Source organism: Melopsittacus undulatus, chromosome 9, assembly GCF_012275295.1.
Source record: "Melopsittacus undulatus isolate bMelUnd1 chromosome 9, bMelUnd1.mat.Z, whole genome shotgun sequence".
Lineage (NCBI taxonomy): Eukaryota > Metazoa > Chordata > Aves > Psittaciformes > Psittaculidae > Melopsittacus > Melopsittacus undulatus.
Window position 1 is genome coordinate 39,497,130 of NC_047535.1, and position 16,719 is coordinate 39,513,848.

A 16,719-nucleotide genomic window follows, 5' to 3' on the forward strand; every position below is an offset into this window, starting at 1 on the left:
AGTCACCCCCAGGCTGCTGCCGTGCCAGATGTGATGGATGCTGCCGCCAAACCCGCTGTGCAAAACTGGGCTGAAAATTACATAGCCCTGAAGGAATCATGGCGTTTGTCGCTGTATTGCACAACGACGTGACTTTGGTGTGCGGTTTGACGAGCTTCGCGCCGAGGTGTGAGTGTGAATCGACGGCCATGCAGCAGGTGGGGTGCACGGGGAGCAGAACCCGATACCAAACCCGGTTTCTATGTACTTAGGAATCATCGTGTACAAACAGCAAGATACTGCACAGCTCCCATTGACAGAGCATGAGGGAACCAGGACATCAGGGAGATTCAAGAATGTGACAAAAGAGTAGTAGTTATCAGTTTCCAGAGCAGGGAAGAACATACCATTCCAGCTGAGAGCCGATGGAGACGAAAGCATCCTCAGGCAGAAGAAGTGCCTGAAGTGATATGATATGTGTAATGTAAACTGAGCGCTGGTGTGGTGATTTTTATTCCTTTGAAGCTGGAAGCTCCAGCCATGAGAAGGGCAGAGGCTGTGTAAGAGACAGAGGCATTTCTCCCCCGCACCCCAAGAACTGACTGCAAAGAATCCTCCCTCTGAATCAAGGGTAAGTTCTGTCAGTAACAGCCCTGCGGAGGGACAGAATTAATGCCCCCATTTTCCTCACTCACACTGTGACTTTTGTCTTCCCCAGATGTGCTGGTCTCTGTTGTGTTGCTGATGAGCAAATGTGCAGTTAGTCTAACAAGTGACTTGCTGTACATGCAGTGATCAGCTGTGTGCACTGAACACAATTACACAGCCCTATGGCCCATTGCCTACAAGAAAGCTGGAGACAGACTTTTTATAAGGGCATGCAGTGACATGTCAAGGGGGAATGGCTTTAACCTGACAGAGGGGAGATTTAGATTACACATTAGGAAAAACATCTTCCCTGTGAGGGTGCTGAGGCGCTGGCACAGGGTGCCCAGAGAAGCTGTGGCTGCCCCATCCCTGGCAGTGTTCAAGGCCAGGTTGGATGAGGCTTGGAGCAGCTGCTCCAGTGGAAGGGGTCCCTGCCTGTGGCAGGGGTTGGAGCTGGAGGAGCTTTAAGGTCCCTTCCAACACAAACCAGTCTGGGATTCCATGTTTGGAAATCCCAGACAAAAGATGAAGTTATGCCTTTAGCACCCAGTGCCAAATTCTTTGTGGAAAAAGAGGATGCATGAAGGATGTGCAGAAGCAATACAGGAGCTGCAGGGTAAAGCAAGCTCTGAGGAAGAAGAAGCAGCACTGGCTGGGTTGCACAGAGAACAATTTGCTGTGTGCCAGGCATGCCCATCACTTTTCCTCTTCAGCTAGCCGAAGCTACAGCTCCCCATTAAAGACACAAAGCTGCTCTGAAAGCTTGAACCAGGCTTTCCCTCCCACATACATTTCTGACATTTCAGAGGAACATAGTTGGTTCAAGTCCCATGTCCCTAAGTACCATTAAACACCTATTCTCTTTGTTACAATCCATCAGACTCTCACACTCCCACCCACCCCCAGCCCCAAAAGTGATTACTTTATGAAGGAAAAATGGAGATGCTGATCAGTCCCCAGGATCTGGCAGCACGGTCACAGCTCCCCAGCTGCCAGCTGCCCCTCTGGACCTTTGCTCCTTAGCACAAGGCTATGCTCTTTGTGGTTCACTGTACACAGAGCCCAAAAGGGCTCTCATGAGGAGACAATCTCTTACTTGCTCCTCTCCACACACAAAAACCCCCATGCTGTTACCACACTCTGCCCTCTGAATTGCTCTTCAGGTTCGAGTTCACTGAACAGTATTATCATCCCACTGGTGATGTGAGAGACATTTTAACTGCACTCAGATTGCTTCTACCAAAATCCAGTTTTGGTGACTAAGAGCATTAAAAAATACCCCAATTTTCCTTTGCTCCAACCCACTCCTGACTCAAAACACTAATCCCCTTTAAGCCCTTCCTCCAGAACCAGTCCCAACCTGCAGCCCCTTCTGCCTGGCAAAAAACACACACCCGCAAGCTTCATTTAAAAAACAGCAAAAAGCCCCATGAGAGCATGCTGGAAGAGTGGGTTTTCCTTCTGCCCCACAGCAGGGTGGGCACAGGGGGCTGGCTGCAGGGTCTGCCTTGGCAGCTGGGCAGGAAGAGCTGCTGGTCACATTACAGTGCTCCTCTTACTGCACTCACAGCCCTCTGGAGTGACAAGGATATTGTAAAACCACCACGGGCCACCACATTCAGGTACATCACATTCAGGTATCACAGATCACTCCTCAGGGAGGAGTTCTGATAGAGCTGAACAAAAATCTTCCACAGTTCTTACAAATAAACTAGAAAAAACCTAGCTCTGAAACATTATAGAGCTGAAAACAGCATCACAAAGAACAAACATATTGAACAAACTGAATCAGTTCTTGATTTCCATTTGCTATAAACTTTCTGAAATACATTTAAATCCATAAAGGAACCTCTATAAAAGCCCTTGTTCATGTCTGGTGCTAAGCAGGTTCGCTAAGTTTCTTACGTAATTATTACGATAATCACAAGGTTAGCAGCTGCTTATGCTGCTTTTGATTTCCTTCTCAATCTTCCTCCCCTCCAAGCAGGGGATGAGAAGGGTGAAAAAAGTCATGAGGGATATCTGACTCGTCTATAGCATTGAGGGCAGTAATTCAGGGACAGAAGGTTGGCTGCACCCACCCCACTTTAAATCTGACTGTTCCTTTCAAGTTTTCAGTTTGTCAGAGCATTTAGAAAGATTAAGGGCTTCATCACCCTCACTGGGACACTTACAGTTTTGCCAGCAGCAGTCTGCTGATGTTTAAGGATCTGCTTTTGAACAGACAACAAGGAAGTATTTGTTTTTAGAAGGTATTTTGTGAAAGAAACTGTCATTTTCAAACAGGTAGTTGGAATGAAATCAACTGGAGCACCTCCAGCTTCTGACCAGGCTTAGAATGTTTCAGCATTCAGAACTCAAGCATTAATACATACATATACACACATAACCTGATGCTGACACTACATTTAATTGCTTTTGTCCTGTATTCACAAGCAACATTTGCCTTTCCTTTCTGAGTGGAAGGAATGGCAACTTTCCTCTTCAGAATGCACCCACTGTTAGAAGCCTGCAGTGGCCTCATTAGAAGTTATTTCCATGGCCACTACCCTGTTTGTTTTTGAGTTACTAGTGGTTTCTCATGGAGCAGTAAGAACTCAGAATAGCTTAGCATGGGCCAAGCTCAGGCCACTGCCACCCGTTTTTCTGTAGTTCATGTCTATCAAAGGGCTTCCTGTTGTTCTTACTGGGTTCCCTCTTTAACATATCTTCTGTGACTTGACTGCCGGTGGAATGAACCTGAGTCAGCACTGGCTTTCTCTGACCTATATGTGATGCGTAGGTCAGTACCCGGCCTCATTAGACCTGTACAAACTCTTGCAGCCTCCATCCCCACTGGCTGATGAGTGTCTGGGACACAGGGCTGGGCTAAGCCGTGCTGCCAGTGAGGCCTCTGCTCCCAGAAAGAGCAAGAACATAACTCTCAAAAGGTCTTCCCAAGCAGAACTTTCTTGTTGAGGAAAGCTTCATCTGACAGACCTCATTCCAAAAGTGAAACTCACCTCTTATAAACTTTGTTAGTAATCCATAGGTATGCCACAGAACACTTTTTCTTACACTAAAATAGCCCAGAAGAGCAGAAGCAACAAACTATTCATTGAGCCACAGCTGAATCACCAGGAAACATGCACTGAGTTGTCGCTGTGTGTTGTGCAAATCACTGCTGCTACTGCAAAGACACCTGACCTGGCTGAGTGCTCAAACACATCTGTACAGCTGTGCCCATTTGTTCTAACTTGTCTATCTGCAGCTTGTGCTACCATGACAGAGATTTAGCATAAAGCACTGAACAGATTGCATGTATAGACTGTGTTATAGCATCTTCCTGCATAGTGCCTTCAGGTGGCTCAGGTACCGCTCTTACTGCTTCAGCCACACCTTCTGGCTGTGGGCTAAACATACAGCAGCACTAAGCTCTGTCTGAAAACAGTGCCATAATGGGGTGATGATTAATCCAGGATTGAGGGAATATACAAAACTGCCCTCCTAATTATTATATAGGCACAGCTAATTACAAGGTTTTTATCCTAATTGAAATTACTCTGCTGTCACTTCACATCAGGATTTTGCAAGGAAGGGCAGAAATAAAAGAACCCCGGTAATGGCTTGGAACAATGAATTCTGCCAGCTGCACAACACAGCACACAGAACCTACTCCTGGACCTTCAAAACTCCCTGTGAAGGATGAGATCCAGTTATTTTCTGGATACACACCTTCCAGCTCCTTTCAAAGTGCAGCTTGTCTATTTCAAACAACCATGTATCATGATAGCAAACAGATCTCTTTGCTACTGTTCTCATTGACTGACTTGTTCTTCTATAACTCTATGTGATGTTAAAGCTACTTCCTATCTTTAAGGTAACTATCTTAAGAAGAAGGTACTATCTTTACCTTCTAAGGTAAAAAGCATTATCTCTTTACACCAATAAACAACCCTTGGGTTTGTATTCTCTTATTTACTGTCTACAAGTTCAGCTTCAGACCTCTATTCATTTATTATGCCACCAAGTACAATTCAGTGAGGCTGACATTCGGCCTTTAAACCCATGCTCATACATCTAACCCATGCTTTTTAGTGATGCTGGATACCTAAATTCAGCCAGGTCTATAAAAAGGGTGCCCAGCTTCACATAGTTAAACTGAAGAGAAACAAAACAGAACAAAATTCTCAGTGTCTAGTGCTGGCAAATGACACCTGGAAGGACTGCACTAGCCCTTCCCCTTTAATCACACACTTGCCTCTGATTTTCATCAAGCTCCTGCAAGAAGTATAACCTGTATATATAAGAATCTGTGAAATTAAAGATTAAATAGTATAGACTTGAAAACTGGTTCTGATCTGTATGCATACTTCTTGACGTGGCTGAGTGTATGGGAATTCTTATCCCAGTTCTCAAGCCACCAGATCAAACTACTTCCCTGGCAAACGCATGTTATTCACTTTGCACTCTGAACAGCCAATATATAAAGCAGCAGCGGTCCTTTCCCAAACCACCTTCTGCACACTTTGTCTCTCTCACAGCTACTGAATCAGCACAGATCTTTCCTAATATCATTTGTTTATTTGGTCATATTATAACAGCACCTAATGACACCAAATGAAGTGTCATAAAGCAAATGTCACCATCCCAAAGATCTTTCAGTCTTAGCAGCTTATAATCAAAACCTCAAACTCTTTTACCATGGTTACTAGGCAGAAGGAAGAGCTGATACAGCCACAGCAGACTGGATGCTAAACACAATATAATCATTCTGAAACGCTCACCCAAAGGCAGTACATCACGAAGCAAACCTACTGCTCCTCTGCCTCCAAAGCTTCCACACAAGTGCTCACAGAGCAGGAGTTCCACATCTGATTTGCTTATCTGCTGGGAGAGAACTCTCTCTTATCACAGTGATACCAACAACCGTGTGTCAAGCCACACACAGATACTGATGTTTAGCTGTTTAGACAAGTGTTTTTCCTCAATCAGCCTTTCCTCTTCCTTCCAGGAAAAAAAACAGGCAGCTTTTATTTTATTCCAAATATTAATTTGGAATAGTAGTTTGCATAATGCTATTGCCATTAACATACTGGTTTACAAGCACCTCCTGCAGCAACTGCCAGACAGGACAAAAACTGAAGGACTAATACCAGAGAAAATTCCATTAAGATACTTTTAGGGATAAGAAAGTAATTGCTCCATAGATGATTACTAAAACCAGAAAATACCTGGGGAATGACGGGTTAAGGAGTCTGTAGAGAAAGGATAATTGGCTTGCACTGGCAGAATTAACAGCATCATACTTAATACATCCCTGTGCCTGACCCCTTTCTCTCCTTCCCTGCCTGCAAGCCAGTTCTAGCAGTAACAAGTAGCTGAAGCTCCAGAAATGCTTTTGGGTATTTCATGATAACCTCCCCATGGAAAATGTTACTACATGTAACTGAAATGTATTTTAAATGCATCACCTGGCTGCAGAGCCACATTGTATCATAATAAATCTAATCCTCCTCATTTCCGTGGCCCCTGCTGTTTGTCACATTGTCTCTGCATTCTATCTAGACTTTATAAAAAAGAAACAAAGAATTCAAGGCCAATATTTCTACCCGTTTGTTAAAATGACACCTAATGGTTTGTGTGTGGACAAACTGCAAAACTCTGAGAAGTCAGAAACAAAATCAGAAAGCATTACACAGGAAACACTCAGATCAATGACAGATTAAAAGAATCATTTGAGCAAAACATCACAAACACAGCTCCAGACTGAAAGCCACCGACTGGTTGTGATATACCAGAACAGACAGTGAAAGAGCAAAGCAGTGAATGAAATCAGCAGATGAAACTGTGATATTTCCTTTGCTTGCAGTTAAAGCCCACAACGCACGACAAGGGCTGTTAACATGGAGCCTGCAGGGGTGGCTGCACTAAGTCTTTACAAGTTTTCCAGATATACAGGAGAAAGCATAACGAGAAATGCTAACACTTTATTTGGCCTTGTACTCTGAGTACTTAGAGTGCAGGTTTACTTTTATTAATTAAATAAATTAGAGATCAGTTCCCCTTGAGTATAATGTAGAGTACTGGCAGGGTAATAGCAAACACAGCACATGTCAGTGCACTGCTGTAAATAGAATTCCTCTTGATCTGCGCTTCCAGTCTCCGCTCGGTATCACAGAGCTCTAAAATCACATCTCTTGCAGCAGAAGCCTGGCTCTTACCTTCTGCTGAAGACCTTGGCATGGCTCTTTCCGTTGTTCTAGCATGAACAGCAAGTTTAACGCTCTGCAGCTCAGACACCATTTGTGCTACACTTTCCTGCAGACTACGAAACTGCTGTTCTAAACTCCCTAGGCATGAACTGACTTGCTTAGTGTAGTTGAGCTGTTCGTTTAAAGGAATTAAAAGAGCATCTATATTTATGGAGTCACCTCTGTCTTGTCTAGGTAACAAAGCACCTTCTTTCATTTCCTGTGAGGTCCTTGTTTGAAGCACACTTTTCAGGTCTGCTATGACGTCGCTGAGATCCTTCTGCTGTAAGCTGTGGCTGGAGGCCTGTTCTCTAATGGCTTCTTGCAAATTCACTGGGCCCTTCTGTGCTTCAAGCACCAAGACTTTCAATTCTTGCAGCCTCACTCGATTAACATAGGTGGAACCAAGAACACCTATAATGGCTCCCAGTACAGAACCAATAATAGACCAGTTCTTGGTTTTTTCAGCTCTTGTTCGCTCTTTCTCATGGCTTTCCCTTACAGCTGCAGAGAAGAGTGAGAATTTTTCTCTCTCAGATTCTTCTGCATTTAAATAGGCAGCTCGGTACCTCTTCTCTTCCTGCAAGAAATACAGTGATTTGAAGGAGAAGATATAGTACAAAGCTATAAAGTCTACACTAAAAAACCCTCCACAACCAAACCCAAAGCCCCAGCGCAGATAAAAGAATGGAAATTGTGAACATCCACTAGTTCTGTTTCAGGAATTTCCCTTCTAATGAGGGATTTTTTTAATTAATCCTACTTAAGTCGACAAGACATCATTTTAAGTCAAAACTGAGAAATGGGAAAGATCAGCAGGAGAAGATACACAACACAAGAATCTGTCACATGCTAATGACAGAAAAGAGGTACGAGGGAGCAAGAGCTTTCCCTCCCCACATACACTCTTTCAGCCCTGCTTGCTTCTCCAAACACCACCTTTACCACACTTCCCTCTGTCAGTTCTAAATTCCTTAAATGGGAACTGAAAGCAGCACTGGGAAGGATGTTTCAGGTAGGTTCATCTCATCAACATACATGCTTCTTACTCCTCTCCATTCTCTTTCTTATCCAGTTTGCAGACAAATGTCTTCCCTTCCTCCCTGCATCTCCCAGAATTATTCTTTTTCCAAATGTATAGACCACCTTATGGACAGCAGTGACTTGAGTTCTACCCTTCTTCAGTCATAAGTCCAGTCTTCTTTATCTCACCCGCACAGATCTGATCCCTTATTTAGACAACTACAGCTCCCTAGTTCCTTCCTGGTGTTCCACCCTCTACCCAGGAGCCCAGTTTAAGCTCAGACATTGGTACCCTCACCTTGCCTGAGCTTTGCCACAGGTGTACCTGCTTCCATCCTCTTCCCTGATGTTCCTGTGGGTTCATCTGGATTTCCCGGATTGACTTTATTGCCACCTTGTCTTTATCTCTGATTGACTGACTGTTAACAAACATGTCCCTTTCACCAGCTGCTTGGCTCATCAGCTGAGGTGCTGCTGTAGGACTGCCCTACAGCAGCATCTCAGCTGCTCCCACCTCCATCTTCCTGCTTGCCCCCTCTCACAGAGCAGCCCTGTTCTTGCTGCTCTCTGACAAAAGCTTTCCTGAATTGCCTGGGTGTCACAGCCACACAGAAAGCAGCTGAGAGTCTTCACAGATTAACCACCAGAAAGGAGCTCCTCTCATCACATGGAAGGTCAATTAATTGAATCACCACAATTCACTTTCTAGGCTCACTATCTTCAGCTTTCTTCTCCAAATTTGCTACACCATTTCCACATTAATATATACAATTAGCACAGATCAAACCATCAATTTAAAACTAGTATCATAATTAACTGAGACCACTGAACTTCAGAACTGAACTGTACCTACAAAAACAATGACTAGTGATGGAAAGAAAGCACAGATTTTCATCATATTTGCCAGTGCTAAAGTACCAATGAATTGCATGTTACCTGCAGCAACCTGTGTTCCAGAGTGGCCAGTTCTAAATACTGGGTGTCATCCCGTGAGACCCTATCTAAGCGGTCCCGAATTTCCTTCAGTTTGATCTGTTGGGCTTCTACATTTTCACGAGCCTCTCGTACTATCCCTCGAGCTATCATAAAGACATTTTCAGCCTGAAAAGAAAGAGTATTTCTTTTAGAGACTTATTACTAGACACATCTAAATCAATACATCAATTCTGGGGGGGACAAAAAACCAACCCCCAACAAAACAAACCATGCTCTATTTCAATCTAAGGCATAAACTGTCTCTACAAACATGCACAAAGGAGAACATATTCTTAGTATGTGCATACAGTCAGAACAAAAAACAGACATGATTCTTTTTGGAGGATCTTTTTTGCCTCACAGCCAGTGTTTGTACTTCATACTGCTTACACGTAAGTTGTAAGCGTCCACATTGTCTCCACATTTACCTCTGTCACTTTGCCCTGAGCCTCTCGAACCTCATTAATTCCAACAAACTCTTCGTATCTGTCCCACCAGCTCTTGCAGGTCGCAGACATCTTCTGAAGGGAGTTTTTTCCCATCACAGCCCCAGCCTCTGTCAGTCGATTCACAAGAGCTGAGGCCACTTCTAGTGCAGACTTGGCCTCAGGCCTCTTGGGTGCTGATGAGCAGTAAGTCCGCACTATGTGGACATTCATTTTTGGACTCCACTTTATCAACGAGTGGTGGTACTGCAGACCACAGGACACTGAGGACACACCCGACTTGTATTTCATTGGCCCCATGCCTTGAATTTAATCACTGAGCAAAAGTGCTACAAGGATGAAGAAGAAAAAGAATGGCTGTTGAAGTATGGCTGGTTCATATCTCTTCAAATGACATGTGCATCAAACCCACTAAAACCCAAGAATGGCCAAACCAGCCCTAGTTTTACACCTTTACTTACCTAGAGAACTCTTCACAATTTTCAACAAAGGGCACAGATTCCTGCCTTCCTGCTGTTAGTAAAGTATCCCCACCATGCTTCTTCATTACTAATTCACTCACTGAGTGAACAGCGATCGTGTACAGGTGCAGTACTAGCTGGAGTAGCTTCAGAGTAACTTAATGCTTCAGCACAGAAGTGACTGCTGTATGAAATCCTGCCTTGTGCTTTCACACCTGAGTCTGGTGTGTTCTGTCACAGGTACTCACAATCCTGCAAAAAAACAGAGGAGGAAAAAAAGGCAGAGAAGGGGGGGAAAGATCTTGATAAGAAAAGAAGTGGGGCTTGACCATTCCCTTTATTTTACACTCCATAGATACACAAGGTGTTGAGGAATGCAAAGACAAAAACATCAAGGCAAGAGAAAACCAGAGAAGTGCTGAACTAAACACAGTGAGTGTCTTCACAAGATAGCCTACAAAAGCAAAATAGAAGAGCCACAAGATAAAGCAAATAGCACACAGCTGGGGCTGCATTTTAAAATGAGCTCAAATTCGTGCTTACACTGCAAAACCAGACTGCCAGTTATGGTTTATTGTCTATTCAGCTTGTAAATAAGATGCTGACTTTCTGCTGAGTGCACTCCTCTAAGAACCAGAAAAACTTTCAAAGCAGGTTTTATATGAAGCCTGAGTATAAATTTCTTGACTATATCAGGTTTTGACTAACATCATAGAAAACCATGGATTATTGAGAAAGCTTGACAGCTGCTGCAGAGGGGGTTTTGTTATTTTAAACAGTTTTCCATGTGAATTTGAGGTGGCAAATGATATCATATATGTGCCAATACAAGCACCTCCATAGGAAAGGATTCTTCCTACTGGAGAACAGTTTTAATCAGCTGTTAGCTGGCTGCTGATTCTGAACACCACCGCTTCATTCCTGGTCAGTGTTTCTAACAAATCATAATACCACCAGGTAGCATTATGAAAATCTTCCCAGTTGTTTTATATACATAATAATACGGTAGCTCAAAACCACAAGAACATGGAAATGAATTAAGTTCTCTCTCCTCCAGCATCACTCATGTATCTTACCCTTACAACCTACTTTACATTGCAGGCCACGTACTAAAACCTCAACTCAACTTTGCCCTTTCCAGACTGAAGACTTCCCTCTTTTAACTGCACTGCTACATGAGATGTTCTACCAAATGTTCAAGCTCTTAAAGCCAGTATAGCAAAAAGAAAGAGAAAGCCGAGAGATTTAGAAGAATGGTTATGTAGGCAGTTTCTAACAGACTGAAAGAAGCAGTCTTAATAAGGGCCTCAGAGCCATGAATGCTCAGACACAACATCCCTTGTTTCTCTCTCGCTCCCCTTGTAAGGAAATCAGTTTCTTCTGCCTATTACTGCCTTTCTAAAGGTTTGCACCCCACTTACTACACACCGGTGCCAAGTAAGACTAGTTTATCCTGCCTTACTTTGCAGCAGTCTCTTTTGCCACGGCAAAACACAGCGCCAGAATCTCCGATGCAGCACCACACACTCACACCCATTCCTCATGCTCCGGAGACGTGAAAAGCTTGGGGTTTCCACATGCCCAACCCCTTTCCGTGCAGGAGGGGCCCTTCCACCTCACAACAGAGCGATCCCGGCACCCCGCAGGCAGCATGGGGAGACCCCCACCGCCTCTAATCGCCACGCACAGGCCCGAGCAGCCGCACCGCTCTCGCCTCCGCCACAGCGGGCGGCCCGCGGGAGGGAGCGCTCCCCCGCGGGGGGCTCCAGTGCCTGCCCCCGCCTAAGCCGCGGCCTCCAGCGCCAGAGGCGACCCGGAGCTCAGTGAGCGGCGGCGGCCGGGCTGGGACAGGCCTGGTCCCCAGGCAGCCGCCCCCGAAGCGCCGCCAGCCCCGCCGCACACCCAGCCCCGGCACCACCTCCTACCTGCCCCGGGCCCGGCCCGGCGCCTGAGGCGGAAGCGGCACCGGAAGCGCTACGGTGGCCGCGCGGGGCCAGGCGGAAGCGCTGTGGCAGGGGGCGGTGCGGCGGAGGGGAGCGGGCACCATGTCGGGCCGAGAGGGTAAGGCTGGGCCCGCGGCTCCCGGCACCGCTTGCCCTTCACTCCCTTCCCGGTCCTCACTGTCTCGTCTGTCTTTGCAGGCGGCAAGAAGAAGCCGTTGAAGCAGCCGAAGAAGCAGTCGAAGGACCTAGATGAGGTAGGGCGGTGGGTGAGCCCCGCGGGGTGGCCGCGGTACCGAGCCTGTGATACCGGGCCTCTGGTACCGGCCGGAGCCCCCCATGTATTGAGGCTGTTTAAACCTTCACGCTGCCTCTCGGCTCAGCCTTCCGTGGCAATGCACGTTCTATGAAGCGTCGTTCTGACGGTAAAACTCACGCAAGGAGACCGGGGAGTGATGCGCTGCCTTCCGCGGCCGCCGGTTTCCGTTGTTTCCTGCTGACCCCCCCCACGGTGTTCACGGTGACCGCAGCAGTGTTGGCTAACGGAGGAGCGCGGTGCCGTGGTGAAGGCTGTAGTGTCCCTGGGCTGTGATGTGGGGTCTCGCAGTTTGGGGTGGTCACAAGAGCCTGAGGGAGGATAGAAAACGTGGGGATTCTAAAGTGCTTTAAATGAATAAGGTACTAGTGAACCTCATGTTAGAGATACTTAAACATAAGGGATCAGATTGCAGGTACTTTGCAGCCCTGGTATCTGTGAGGAATATGTATCTAAGGGGTAGAGTATGCCTGAGCTCTTATGAATTCCAGAGGCTGTTCCAGCAGGGATGCTCAGCAGCTGCTCTGCCTACAATTTGCTAATGTTCCCATTAGATTTCTTAGAACTGATACAAATGTGTTAAACCCGGGAAAAACAGTGACACGTGCATGAAAGGATCTTTATTAATTAATGCTTTTCTGGGGGGTAAAAGCAACTTTTTTTGCTTGCATCCCATATAATCCATATTTTATTGTTATCCAGCACTGTGCACCAGGCTCCCAATACCACTGGTGGTGTATTCATGAACGCTTTTAGCTCAAACAGTATTTTTCAGAGGGCAGAGTGAGATGATGCCACAGGAAGTGAAGCAGATTTAATTCCTGAAAGATCAAACAAAGTTTAGTACAGCAAAAAGATGTCATGGTTCTGCAAGGTTTTGCTTATTTGGTATTGAGCCATCTTGTATTGGTTCAGTCAGGTTTGTGGAGCTGTTAGAACATTATGTTTATTTCTCCTTGCTTGTGAGCTGGTTTTGAATCTTTTCGGGGGGGAAGAGATGGTACCAAACACTGTTGTTCTTTTCTTTAGACAGATCTGGCATTTAAACAAAAGCAGAAGGAGGAACAAAAGAAACTCGAGGAGATGAAAGCAAAGGCTGCTGGCAAAGGGCCCCTCGGTAAGTGAGGTGCCATGGGACAGGAAAAGCAGAGGGCTTGCTGGCTTCAAATGTAATAGTTTTGCCTGACAAACATAACCAGGCCTGTACCTCTGGCTTATTTAACACCCTTCAGCAGGTTGATGGCAGGTGCAGATGATGCTAATTTATAATAGATGCTAATTTATTTTATTTTGTTTGTTTCACTGTGCAGTTTCATCCCCCAAAGACTGGTGCAGGGCCTGGTTTAACAGGTATCACTGTGTCTGGCATGCCAACCTACTGTGGTGGGATGGCACAGAGACATTTCTACTCTTCTTTTAGCATACCATCCTTTTCTGTTCAGATACATAACGTGTAGGCTTTGCCGCAGTCCTGGAGGTTTAACAGATCCAGTACTTGTTCTCTTAGAGGATTAATTTCTTCCAGAGCAGTTGATTCCTGGCAGAAAACCCCACGACTGGAAATTAGCATGGCAAGAAAGCTTGCAGGGTGCATCCTGATGGTGCCTTGAGACTAGTCTTTCAGGTAGTGACAGGAGGAAGTAGTTAGTGTGAATCTGCCTTTGTTTTGAACTCCCCCAGCATTTGCAGTGATGGGATTAGGGCTGTTTAGGGTGCTCCCTGCCTATTCCCTCTAGGAGGTTTTAATCTGTGGTCCATTAATGTACCTAATCACTTTTCTGTTCTGTGAAGACCATTAAACTTTACACTTTCCTATTCCTTAGCAAGCTTTCAGTCTTGAAAGCCTGTCCAGCAACTCCATTTCTCTAACAACCTTTGCTATGGAATCTCATCAGGCACTGTTTGAAAATAAGAAGTCCCCTGAATTAACTTTATTCCTACACTTAGAGATAACTTCAGATTTCCAGCGGGTCAGTGAGGAAGGGTTTACTCTTTCCAGGAGCCCTGTTACCTTCCACAGGACTGTTTATCCATTTGCTGTGTTACAGACTGTGTTTCAGACATCAAGGTCAGACTCGCGGGTCTGTAGTTCCCCAGTTCTTTAGGAACTCCTTGTGTATGTGGGAGCTGTGCTGGCAGTCTGAGCCCTCTGACATAGTGGCTGTAATGATAAGTCTCAAGTCTCAGCCAGCAGTTCTGCATTTTCAGTGCTTGTCAGTGCTCTTGGAGGGAGTGCCATCAGTCCCACTGACTGCGGATATTTCTTGTTTGTTTATCTCAAATGGATCTACCTCCTCTGATTTATCAGCACACAAAAGATGTGCAGGGTGTGGGACCTGGGATGCCTTTGGTGTTACAGACCAGTACAAAACAATTCACTGAGCCTTCCCTCTGTGTCCTTATCATCCCAAACTTGTTCTGCATAGGCTGCCTCAGCTTACAGATTCCTTCATAGAGCTTTCTTGCTACCTTTTTTTTTGACTGAATTTCAGTCACCTGGTCCTTGCCAAAGCAGTGATTATTATGTTACTGTGGGAGGGTTCCCAGGAGCCCTCAGCCAAGGTGTGTTAGAATCATGTTGTTGACCACCAGCCCTTGCAGCCTGTCTTGCTGTAGGCTTGCTGTTCTTTTTCCCTTTCCACTGGTCACACCTGACACATGCTGTAAGAAAACAGCTTTGCTGTGTTGTTGTGTTCTTTCACCCTGCTTTAGCCTCTTGAATAACAGGGACTGCAGAGAACAGCTAATTCCAGAGAACTGGAATAATTCCAGTACCTGCTTCCATACAACTTTGATCCCAGCTGGGGGTTCTGGTTGCTGTAGGGATAGTGATGCTTTTACTCCCTTAGCCTTGAATTTAAGCAGACTATACTCCTGGCTGCACAAGAAATAAACAATGGGGGAACAAAAGCATGGTTGAAATGTTTGGTTCTGTTGTAGATTTATGGGGCATATTTGGTTCTGGGAGAAACTTGGTTTCTAATGTCAAGTTACTGATTCAGAGTAAAGTGTGTGAGATCACTAACCCAGAAGAGTAACACATGCAGAAACAATTCACCAGTGAGGATCTGAGCTGTGCAGGCAGTCTAATGGGGCTTTATGAGGTACTGAATCTGTAGCTAAGCTCTCTAACAGTTGTCTAACCAGTTATGTTGTTTCTTTTGGCAGCCAGTGGTGGAATAAAGAAGTCTGGCAAAAAGTAGTTTGACCAAACTGCAGGGTAAGAAGCAGTTGAGTTACTCAATGGATCTGCAGCTTCAGAGAGTCATGAAAACTCACTGGCATTTGGGAAACATTGTACATTTTGTGTAGTTGGAATAAACCTTTTTTGTTAAGATGTGATATTTTCTCTTTACCTGTAGGTTTTGTTCTCAAAATGGCATTACTGGGTTGTACTGGAAAGTATTACTGAAGACCACATGTGACCTTAGGCAGCCTGAGTGCATCTGCTGGCTGGCTAGTCATTTGTGAGGATCCATTTCAACTTCTGCTTGCTTTTGGCAACGGGATTCAGGGCCTGAGTGTTAAACCCTGCAGTGTTTTAACCTGGGGGGTAGGTTTAGCTGCAGTTGTCCTAAATGTGGCTGTACCAGCAGCTGCTCCCCTAAGAGCTGGAAGTTTTCTCTAAACAAAATGTTGGGATATACTTCCATCACTGGCAAAGTCATTACCTTAATGTCGACCCTATCCAAAACAATACTCCTTTTCATATTACTACTTAAGTATCCTGTGGTGCAGTGCCCTATGGTCCCAGTGAGTCCTGAACATACATTCACTTTTGCCCTGTGCCTTGTTTTCCCTGAACTTCCACATATGGACAGCATCACAGCTCCTTTACACCCACAGCAGTGAATTTGGATGGGAGAAAGGACAGTAACAATGCTCATGGGCTTATAACTTAGTTTTTGAAATGAATAGCAGTACACTGGGTATGGAAATGTCAAGGAAGGAACGTGATGTTCCCGAGGGAGCAGTTAAGTGGGAAAGAGTTAACACCACTTCTTACCTAAGCGGATGGGAATGGTGGGGTACAGGCTGCTCCCTCTGACAGGAAAGGGGAATTGCTTCTGTAAGCAGTGAGGCACTTCAGGCAGATCCGAGGCACATTCTGGGCTCATCAGAAGCGGCTGCAGATGGTGGGTGTCAGAGAGGGTCTGCCCCGTTAGAAAGCTCTAGAGGGCTGAGGGGTTACCTTCCGCTGTTCCTCAGGGCACACACGTATCATTCTGGCAGCAGGAGGCCCCGTGTCGGCGGGGCAGGCGCGGCCGGTGCCCCATAGGAGAGGACGGGGCAGCGATCCCGCTGCTGCCGCCCTCAAGAGCCGGGCTCTGCCGCCCCCACGTGGTCACGAACGGCGCTGGCGCATGCTCGCTGGCGGCGGGGACGGGTACAGCCGGCTGCAGGGAACGCGCGGAGCGCAGTACGCATGCGCCCGTGTCCTGAGGGAGACGCACCGTGCGCAGAGGCTGCTGGAAAGCGGTGAGGGGAGCTCTGCTGTGGTAAGAGACTGAGTCTGTGCCTTAGCGTCAGGGAACCTGGGCACCCAGAGGGAAAAGCTTCATAGAATCACAGCATGGCTTGTGGTGAAGGGACCTTCAGCTCATCCTGCTCCAACCCCTGCCATGGGCAGGGACACCTTCCACTGGAGCAGCTGCTCCAAGCCCCTGTGTCCAACCTGGCCTTGAACACTGCCAGGGA

General features: G+C 46.1%; 1 protein-coding gene and 1 long non-coding RNA gene across 4 annotated transcripts; one reads left to right on the forward strand and one right to left on the reverse strand.

The window, feature by feature from the left end:
* Positions 1–6,326: 6,326 nt before the first annotated feature.
* CCDC51 (coiled-coil domain containing 51) lies at positions 6,327–11,745 on the reverse strand. Of its 3 annotated transcripts, none has more exons than XM_031042835.2 (5): positions 11,691–11,745; positions 9,766–10,017; positions 9,287–9,633; positions 8,820–8,984; positions 6,664–7,440 (listed from the first exon to the last, which is right to left on the reverse strand). In XM_031042835.2, exons 3-5 carry the CDS (start codon positions 9,602–9,604, stop codon positions 6,664–6,666), a joined length of 1,260 nt encoding a protein of 419 aa, XP_030898695.2. In that variant the 5' UTR covers positions 9,605–9,633; positions 9,766–10,017; positions 11,691–11,745. The 3 variants fall into 3 exon arrangements, with proteins under 3 accessions (XP_030898693.2, XP_030898695.2, XP_005142154.2); XM_005142097.3 differs by lacking the exon at positions 11,691–11,745 and adding an exon at positions 11,228–11,644; XM_031042833.2 differs by lacking the exon at positions 11,691–11,745 and having other exon boundaries at positions 6,327–7,440; positions 9,766–11,645.
* Positions 11,695–15,363, forward strand: LOC101879000 (uncharacterized). The gene is made up of 4 exons (XR_221807.3): positions 11,695–11,826; positions 11,907–11,962; positions 13,051–13,138; positions 15,190–15,363. It is a non-coding gene; the product is annotated as an uncharacterized lncRNA (long non-coding RNA).
* Positions 15,364–16,719: the final 1,356 nt, after the last annotated feature.

Bases quoted from the DNA above. Each gene is read 5' to 3' on its own strand.
- CCDC51 (XM_031042833.2), bottom strand. From the start codon at position 9,604: ATGGGGCCAATGAAATACAAGTCGGGTGTGTCCTCAGTGTCCTGTGGT. The intron at 8,985-9,286 runs GTAAATGTGGAG...CTTTCTTTTCAG, and splicing joins CTCAGGGCAAAGTGACAGAG to GCTGAAAATGTCTTTATGAT. The intron at 7,441-8,819 runs GTAACATGCAAT...TATTTCTTGCAG, and splicing joins TGGAACACAGGTTGCTGCAG to GAAGAGAAGAGGTACCGAGC.